Source organism: Erithacus rubecula (assembly GCF_903797595.1).
Source record: "Erithacus rubecula genome assembly, chromosome: 6".
Lineage (NCBI taxonomy): Eukaryota > Metazoa > Chordata > Aves > Passeriformes > Muscicapidae > Erithacus > Erithacus rubecula.
The window spans coordinates 14,503,787-14,513,851 of NC_136688.1; the positions used below are offsets into that span (position 1 = coordinate 14,503,787).

Here is a 10,065-nt window from a genome sequence, read left to right on the forward strand (position 1 = left end):
TTTTCCATAAAATTATGGGTTTAGTTATTTAGATTAGCCAGTGGTTGGTTTTTTTTGTGCTTGTAGCAACTAGTATTTTTAGCTGTTTAGTCAGTCAGCAACTGTCCCTCTGAACATAGAGTAACTTGGACATAAAATTAGTGCAGGGGGATGACATTGGGCTAGCAACCTCATCATCATCATCATCACCATCATCATCACCTCACATTAACAAAGAGAGAAGGAGAGACACAAAGAAGAATGTGAATTATTAGTTTTGAGAACTGAACTAAGAATATCTCTTTCCACAATTAGCCTTCCTATATTGGCATTAGAGATATTACCTTAAGTTCTGAAAGAAGTGGAAGGAATTAATTTTCCCAAATTATTATATTACTTCAGTAATACAAAGCTGCAGTTTGTACTTGTGGACACTATCACTTGGACAAAATTCAACACTTGGGAAGAGTTTTTATTGTATTTTTATCATTACCTAGTTGTGTGTAATTTTTTCTGAAGTTTTTACAGCTGCTTGACTCCCAATGAAGGAGGATTAAGGTTGGATGGTTAAGAACATATGACAGGTTGTAATGGAGCATTTTTTAAGAAAAATTAGTGAAGATGTACTTAAAACTCTGTTGCTTAGAAATCTAATATTTCAGCAATCCTTTTTCAGAAATTTACAAAGATCCTTTTCTTGTGTCTCTGATAAATAAAATGTGATCCATATTTTGGAAGAATTAGGGTAGTGAAGACTAAGTAAAGAAGAACATGCAATCTTACAGATATTAAGGCAAAAAATAAAGCAAAATGGTTGGTTGCTGGTCCCAACTGGTATTTTGAAGTCTGTATGGCTAAGTATTTCTGTCTTGAATTTGTGATCTTTCTGCAATTTTGTATTTATGGAGTTTATGCCTGTTTACAGTATTTAGTAGCAAATTTGGAAATTAGACACTGCTGATATTTATCTGTAATGAAATTTGACATAGGTTCATTAATAGCCAGAAGTAGGTAGGATATCTTGTGATACATAATTTGAAATTCATCAAAAACCAAAAAAATACTAACTTCAATATTCTTGCAAAAGTTTCCATTATTTAGATTATTGTCTTTATTAGAAGCATCTTGTCAATACTACATTTTCTTGGCCTTATCCAGAAATGCTTTCCTGTGTCTGGCTGCTGAAAGTCTCTGCAGAACCAGAGCTCTGCAGAGCTTTTTCCCCTGTATCCGCTCCTTTTTCTGTCTTCCCAAAAGCTTTTGAGATTTTGGCTTTAGGCCAGAATTTACTTTGTTCCTTTTCATGTCAAATAATTCTTATACATGTAACTTGTCTCTTAAAACTACCTATTTGGTATTGCTAAAACATCAAAGAATTTTAAAAAATTATTTTTTTTCTCTGTTGTCATGCTAGATTTTTTGTTTTGTCCTTTTAGAGTCTTCTCTGGTAAAAAGAAGTGATAGTGCTTTTATTTACTGCCTTAATTTCCTTCAGTAAACAAACACTATACGTTCATTAACCATTCAGTGATAAAGGACATTGAGTATTGGAGGCAAAATTTTACATATTTCTAAGCAATCACAGCATTTTGTTTCATTTTCTTAAATCAGTTTCAGTTGCAAAGCTTTGATCACATTGCACTGTCCAATTGTTTGCTTTCCAAAGAGAGTAAAAAGAGGAAAAAAAAGTAATCATTATTATAACAAAATTTCAAACTAATGAAATCCTTTAAGTAAATTTGATTCTGTAAATGAGGACTAGGAAGGTCCTAAGAAGTTAGATCATCTCAGTTTAACCATCCCCTTAGTAAACTGTGATCTAAAACAGGAGGAGGATATGGAAAATTGCAGAGGTGTCTTCTGAAAGGGTATATGCACATTTCACATACTTCTTACTCTGTATCTTCCTTCCAAACAGTGTTTAGAGCAGCTTCCAGAACAGATCTCTAACAAATTCATGAGCAAATCAGATAAAACTTGTCTTTGAATGAGCTGTGAATGTAACGTGGTTAATGACAACTGAGGTGGCTAGTTTGTCAGTTGATCTAACCACAACATCCTTTTCTCCTGTATCTGGCTTATTTTCTTCAGAATTAACTCAGTACTTTCTCCCCCATCACGCTCTACAAACAACTTCCATATCTGCTTTTTTCCCTCTGAAGCCAAAAGAAGTAGTGATGCAAAGGAGCACTGATGGTCCAATGTCTGGTCAACTAAATATGTATGATGCATTTTAGGAACAGCAAAATTATTTTCTAACTGCAAAAGCTATTATAATACCACTTGTTTAAACTTGATTTCCTGTGCATTTGTTATTTGATTATTTAACCTTAAATTGTTTTTTTTTGTTTTTTTTTTTACCATAAAGCCAGTTCCTACTTGCTGAATTGATGCAATAGAAAACCCTTTTAAGTACATTGTTCAGCTGTTCACAGATAAAGTTGCACGGTTGAATAGCCAATAGACATGCTGAGTTCTAACTGGCTTGTTTAAAAAAAAAATTAAATAAAGATGCACACTTAGTTTATCCACCTTGTCATTTATACATCCAGCTGTGAAGCTCTCCAGCTTTGCTTTTCCAGTAAGTGTTACTTACTAGGAGAATTGAATACCATAACTTCTCAAATTTTGTGTACATTACTGATCAAAATCTAGATTTTTATAGCCAGAATTTCACACACAGATACTTTGTTAATTGGACTGCATGCGAAACTGATGAAATCAACGCAGCAAATTATGTTTGCTTTTTGATAATTTCTGCAATGTCAAGCTCTCACTCTGTCCTTTTGTAATTAGTGTATCTCTCATAGGAGGGAATCTGAGAGACAGAGTCACACAGACAAACATAAAAAACAACCCACTGCTTAGCATAGAGGTAACTGGTAACAGTAACGGAAGTGTAATATTCTACTTTCTTTGTCTATCAACTAAGACTGTGAAAGGTGTTCTAGTATATTGGGTTTAAATCTCTCCACTGCTCTTGAGCTGAGGGACACAAAGATGTATGTATTGTGTGTGTTTGCATATTTATAAGCTTATATATAAGCATGTAAATACACGCATAGATGTGTGTATATACGTGTATGTGTTTATATATGCCTGAGAGCATGTGTGGATGGTATTCAGTTTGGGTTCTGTTAAACCCTGTTTACAGATATAGCAGAAGATTCTGTTAATACTCATCTGACTCAGTTTAGGAACCAAACTTGTAAAAAGCCACAACCTGTGTGTTTGTGTGTATGTATATGTATGCATTTGTATGTATATGTGTGTGTGTCTCTGTGTGTGTGTGTGTGTATATGTGTGTGTGTATGTGTGTGTGTGTGTTTGTGTGTGTGTATGTATATATATATATATATATATGTGTGTGTGTGTGTGTGTGTGTGTGTGTACACCTCATCCATAGGAACTGGTTACAGTCCTGGCTATTGAACTGTTGTTAATTGATGGCATATTGAAAGTCATTGCTGTTGTTCAATCTGTAATTTATTTCTTAATGATATGCAATGTTTCACAGTGGCAAGGAATCAATAATGAATATATTATGCTTTAGCAACATAAAAATTCTTTAGAAAAAGTCCCTGCTATTTTTCTCCAATGGGGATCCATTCTATTAAAAAGAAAAGGACTCTGAGTGAACAAATATGAAATACTACAGACATGTCTTTATTGCTCTCTTCCTATCAAGATAGCCTTTGTTATCTGGTCTGTGAAAAGAGTATGCAAGACTACTCATTCATAAAGCATTGTTTTTATCATTTGCTTTTATTTTCTCTAAGGCAGACCTAGTTATTTTTTTTCTGCCTTTGCATATGTCTTAAGCAGTTGAAATACAGCTTTATTAACGTCAATTAATAGTTTTTGCTTCCTATCTCCTATAAATTATGTTGGTGAAATAAATAACCTGATTTCATGTATGTAGAGTCTCATAGTATGTACAGTCGAACCAATTCTGGATATGTAAATTATCTTATATTTATCATTATTTATATTTATCATTATTATCATTATCATTATATATATCCTCTTCATGACAGTTTGCAATGCTGTTCTTTGTTTGACCTCTAGTATCTTTTGTCCTCAAGCTGCACACCTAGAAGTCACCCAGAGCCTCATTTTTTCTGAGCATGATTCTGCTTGAAATATTTTTTAAAAATCTAAATTAATAGTAAGTAATTTAAATTGAATGTTTTGGCAGGACCAAACTTACAAGGTTTTGAAATATTAGAAGTCTATGAAAAATTGCTACTCTGTCATCTGACTTTTTGTCTTTATCTAAGACATAAACCACCTTTGATTGCGGTTTAGATTGATATTTTTGTCATGAAAGAGTAGGTGCTTTATCAATAGACTTTATTTTAATCAATACTGCCTTGATTATTCCTTTTATTAATCCAACTTTTATTTGCTATTGTCTAGAGTGGGAAAATTTGAAAAAGAGTTCCCCACATCAAATCATCTCAGAGGCTCACTTCAGTAGCTTAAACATTACTAAACCCCCCCACTGTTACATTGGAAAGAGTCTTGATGACTTGAAACTTTTTAAAAACCCTGTCATTTTCACTCCATTTAAATATATCAGTTTTAATAGCAAAATAAGTATAGACAAATTCCAATGTGAACTCGTTTTAGGGTAATGACCAAGTATAAGGAATAGTTGACTGTATTTAATGTTTCAACTCCTTTTCCTATGGCATCCTTAATCCTATTCCTGAAGAGACGTTGATTTAAGCATAATGGAATTTTCAGTGTTGAGGAAATCTCAGGTTTCATATCTGGAGATCTCCTTGTTTAAAAAACCTACCTTGTAATTAATTTTATTTATGCTGTGCAACTCTGTTTTCCCAGATACTTAACAGCAAATCGGCAAAGAGTATAATATTATTCCTTTAATAAAATGATGGCAATTAATACAAGATTTTTCACCTTGAGAGTCATCTGACTTCCCCATTCAGTGACTTTATATTCCCATTTAGGAATTATTATAACTAAGAGATGTAGAGTTTAGACAAGAGAATAGTAATAGAGAAGTTCTAACTGTAATGCTGATTTTCGTTTGTTACTATTTCTTTAATCAAAGACACTTGTATTTACTTTTCTGTTCTCTAGGACTACTTGTAGAAATAAACTTCACTATTGGTGATAAGATTTAAACATGAAGGACAAAAGCTGGATAAGTATTAAGTTGTTAAACTTGCTGCCACAATGCTGTATTGTTAAAGACTATTACAGGGATGATGGGAGTGTGGGATGAGGTTAGCTATGAAAACTTTGTTCCATTTCATCAACTAGACTTAAAAGAAGACCCAGCGATTGATTGATTGATTGATTGATTGATTGATTGATTGATTGATTTTTTAACTGAATGTTTTAGCAAAAAGTACTGAGCAGTTACCTCTGACATTTGTATTGACAGGTTGCCAAGACATGTTTGGGGAATCATAATGATTCAACATCTCATTTGAAAGCAGCAGAAACAGAGACAAGCTTTCAGGTATTCTATTTCAGAGTAAATGTTGGGGTTTTACTAAAAAGGCTTGTGAAATGAAATTACTTGAAGTATACTTACACATTCTTCACCACGTTCTGTCTCAAAAGAGAAGACTACTTAGTTCAGACTTTGCATCTGATTGCAATTCATCTGTTCAAAATGTTTTCTGGGTGATAACAATTTGCAAACTATTAAATATTTGAAGAACTAGTATGACTTAATGATTTAATTTAAGAGTGTGATGTCTGCAGCCTGGAAGCAGGAGCAGGAAGAAATTTCCAAAATAATTTTATATATACATATATAATTGTTATAAGATAGATCTATAGATATAGATATAGAGATAGAGATAGAGATATATGTCTCACATAGGCTTCCATTAATAGAGATCAGGACCCTTTTCTAGGGACAGTTGGCAAATATATTCTGCTGCAATTGTTTTTGAATGGTACATCAGTTTAATACAAATACACTATTGCCATGGAATTTTAACATACTTTTTTATTAATTTTGCTTATGTATATATGAATTCTGTACACCATGTTTACATTGATGATGTTTTCACCTCTACAGAAGTTGCATAGCCCTCCATGGACTAAGCCTGAAGATAAAAAATCACCTGAAAAAAATGAGAATATATACAAAGAATCAGTTAGCACACAAGAAAAAAAACTCTAAAAGCTACTAATCCACATTGGAAAATGCCAATATCTTCCATCTGCATGTTCTGGTAGCACAAAGGCATGAAATGTCCCAGGTTTCTAAAGCATGCATTTTTCACTATTTTATGAATGTCTGTAAATTAGTCTAGAACAGACCAATTAGTACCTTACAGCAATAATCCAAAATGGATGTTTGAAAAAATGCTTTGTAATGCAGTCCAGTTTTTGAACTCTTGTTCTACTATATTACCTTCTTTGTAAGCAGTCATTCTCAAGTATTTTCTCAGTCTGTTTTATTTCATGTAATTTTGTGGCAGATTAGGTTCTAAGATTAAGGGGCAGTCAGTGTGTGTGGGGGGAAATCTGTGTAACCACATTTGAAGTACAATCCTTAAGTGCAAGTGTAAAGGGATCTGTGCATGGAGGTCCATGTATACTTACATTTCAGTAATTCTATTTCAAATCTACTTATTTACACAATAAAATATTTTTATTTTGCTCTTCTTTTTCCTCACTGCTATTTTAAGTAGCCCATTTACAAACACTGAAAAGCTGACAGAATTTGAGTTTAAAGGATGGAGACAGAATCATTACTCTGGTGATTCAAGCAAAAAAAAATCACAGGTGCTACTGATTTACAGTTTCATAGTTTGGATGGGAGACATGGGAAGGCAGTTTCACCCCCTATATTTGTGCTGATCTCAACAGGACAAAATTTACTTTAAAGGGTAAAGCCCTATTTTGTCCACCACAGCTGGCCTTTGATCACTCCATCAGGGAGAAGCATATTGATTGGAGTAAGCTCTGCAATTCATGGATTCTTTCAGTTTCTCCTTAGTCACATACTCTATGACAAGAAAGCAGAAAGAAAGGGAGGAGAAGGAAGAGATAGTGTTTTGTTTGCATGTATATCACTATTGTCTAATTTAAGAATTCATATATGCCATATCTTGTTGAGATGCAAATCTTTCAAGAAGAGTAGGAACAGTAAATTGCCTGATGCAATGCCATGCAAGAAGTTTTTTAAGCAGTTGTAACTTGTAAACTTTCCCCTTTGTCTTAATGCACACAGCAGCACATTTTTTTACTAGATTTAAAGTAATTATACTAATGTACTTTTTCTTGCCTTGTATCAGTTTAAAAGCAAATAGACAAATCTTTTATTTGCCTTAGTGATGCTCTGTCTTCAGTTTTATCACTTAAGATTTTACCTCTCCTTCAAAAGTCTTCTTCAATGTCTGCCTTTTCCTTGCTGGTGTGAATAATCTTTTACCCTGACAATTCGTATATGCTCCTCTACTTAAAGGCAGATAGTTGCAGAATGGTAAATTTCTCTGCCTTGACAAAATACAATTTTACAAAGAAAAAACTTAATGAGCTGAACAAATGATGACAAAGAACAGCTTAAAACTATCCATGTTAAGGGTGAAGAAGTGAAATTGTGGCCACAAAATAAATCAGAAAAGAGATGTGGCTTTTGCATCTGATCCTAAATCTTAGCAAAGACAGTCTGCTGTCCTTCACAAATATTGTGAGCAAGAGACTCTTGTCATATCTACAGCTGGCATTAATTTCTAGTGATGCCAAAAGCAACATTTCTTTGCATACGATGCACCTTAACGGAAAAGGTCACTGAAACTGTTTCAGTCATCTGTCAAGAAAGGATCTCCACTGCACAGTGGCTGAAGCCCTCCAGCAGGACAAAAGCACAATGCTTCCTGTAGTTTTAGAAAGAAGCCTTTGCCAATACGACCCCATTCATCAGGCAGCCTGTAGTGGATACCAACCACAAGGTTCCTTTGCTGTCTTTGATTCTTAACTACAGGCTTTTGACTTGCTCATGGCTGTTCTTCAGATAGTTCTTCACTTCACTTCTTGATTCACTCCTTCCTCCTTTCTGAACTATACCTATCTCTGTCTATCTGTAGCTATCAGTAGTGACATGCCAGTCATGTGATTCACCCCACCAAGTTCCAGTAAGTTCCAAGTTCCAGTAAGCACAACAAGGTCATAACTTTCTAGTAGCACAGTGGCTTCCAGCTCCTCCTGTTTGTTGCCCATGCTGCATATGTTGATGTAAAGGCACCTCAGCTTGCCTGTCAGCCACTCCACCTTCCCAGAGCAAAACCCCTCTTCTTCCTTTCACAAAATTTTCTGGAGTTTTCCCTGTCAGCTTTTATTACTTTAGGAGTCCTCATAAGACTGCAAGTGCATTTCAGTATGGCTCATTTCAAAGTCATGGGGGTGGGCTATCAGCTTTACTTGCTTGCCCACCCAGGGCACATCTCTTCCATTAACATTTTCAATCCCTCTCAATCAGCCCTGCTAACTCAAGGGCTAGAATCCTTTTTCTCTTTTAAAACAGGTGAAGCACATCTGTCTCCATCAGGTCTGATGCAATATAAATCACTCCATGGTTAAAAAAGCAAATTCTACCAATGCCACCAGCCTCTAAGCCGCACATTGATCATGCCGATTCTCCTGTTCCTTTTTGCATTATTCCTGCTAGTAAAGGACTTGAGGAAAACACGACCTGTGCTCCCATTCCTTCAACCAGTTGCCCCAGTGCTCTGAAGTTGTTGTGATTGTGCTAGGGCTTCTCTTGTTGGCCTTGTCACTGCCAACCTGGACAAGAAACAGTGGGCAATAATCAGAGGGCTGAATCCCTCCAGGGAGTTTCTTGGTAATACCCCTTACCTGTGGGAATTGCAATGTAGAGAGCTCTCAGAGCCTTGTGCATACAGGCTCAGAGATAGAGATAGATACAATGCTTGACCTAAGACCTTGGAGAAGCTTGGAGAATTAGAACATTGATAGTAAAGCAGACATCAAACAAGAATATAAGTTTGTAGTTTAAGTAGAAATATGTTTTAAGCAGAGATATACTTAATGTTAAGTGAGTAAAAGATTTTAAAGTTTAGCAATAAAACCTTTTTCTAAAGTTAGTTAGAAGCTAAAGATGTATCAATGTAGGTTTGTGAAGCATTACATGATTGGTTAAAAATGATGCATTGTGGCAAAGCCAGAAAAAGAAAAGTAATTAATGATTGGTATAAAAAGATGTTACCAAGTTTCGTAGAAGTATGTGATTGCCTAAAAAACTAATATAAGATATTGTAACTAAGAATTAGACAGATTCTGATATTATGGCATTAAATGTAACATCTTTAATGTCTCACCCCTGTATGAGACCAATGCCATGAGCCAATAAACCATCTTTTAAAAAGTCTCCCAGTTGCCCCGTCTCTTGTGATTTTGATCTCCCAATACTTGCCCACACCCAAGGGAGGCAGCAGACTTCCCTCTGGGATGCCATATGCAGCTCCCAGTTCCCCTTAGAAAAGAGTAGCCAAACCCTTCCTCCCTCCCTCCCTCCCTCCCTCCCTCCCTCCCTCCCTCCCTCCCTCCCTCCCTCCCTCCCTCCCTCCCTCCCTCCCTCCCTCCCTCCCTCCCTCCCTCCCTCCCTCCCTCCCTCCCTCCCTCCCTCCCTCCCTCCCTTTCCAGTTGAAGTTCTGATTCATCTGGCTGACTGGCCTGTTGCAGATGAGTCCCCCAACAGACCTTCTCCAATATCTTCGGCCTGACCCTCATATTCAGAGCCTCATACATGCTGCCTAAGTGTACTTGGGAAAGTAAGAGAGGCTGGGAGAGGATTCTCCTGCTTCCATCAGCAGGGACCTTTTCCATTCCCCTTATGTTTTAGGTCCCTCCTTCTGCCTGATGGCAGGAGGATCAGGGCTCCCACAACTCTTGCTGAGTTTCCATCTACTGCATTTCTCTCAGGGGGAAAGAGTGTGACCCCACCAGTTTATTTCACTTTCTCAGTCCTTGATACTCCTCAGCCTGATTAAATTGGGATTTTTTTCACAAAGACGCATTAAACACACATATAGAATAAATAATTCTCAAAATACATAAAATAGAAGACACACA

At 35.9% G+C, this 10,065-nt stretch overlaps 1 protein-coding gene across 2 annotated transcripts in view; it reads left to right on the forward strand.

The window, feature by feature from the left end:
- The window catches only part of LUZP2 (leucine zipper protein 2), a 141,915-nt gene extending 135,662 nt beyond the window's left edge, over window positions 1-6,253 (forward strand). For both annotated transcript variants that reach the window (XM_079310096.1, XM_079310097.1), the window contains 2 exons: window positions 5,396-5,473; window positions 6,044-6,253. In XM_079310096.1, the coding sequence (XP_079166222.1) occupies window positions 5,396-5,473; window positions 6,044-6,148 (183 nt within the window). In that variant the 3' untranslated portion in view covers window positions 6,149-6,253. The remainder of the gene's footprint in view (window positions 1-5,395; window positions 5,474-6,043) is intronic.
- Window positions 6,254-10,065: the final 3,812 nt, after the last annotated feature.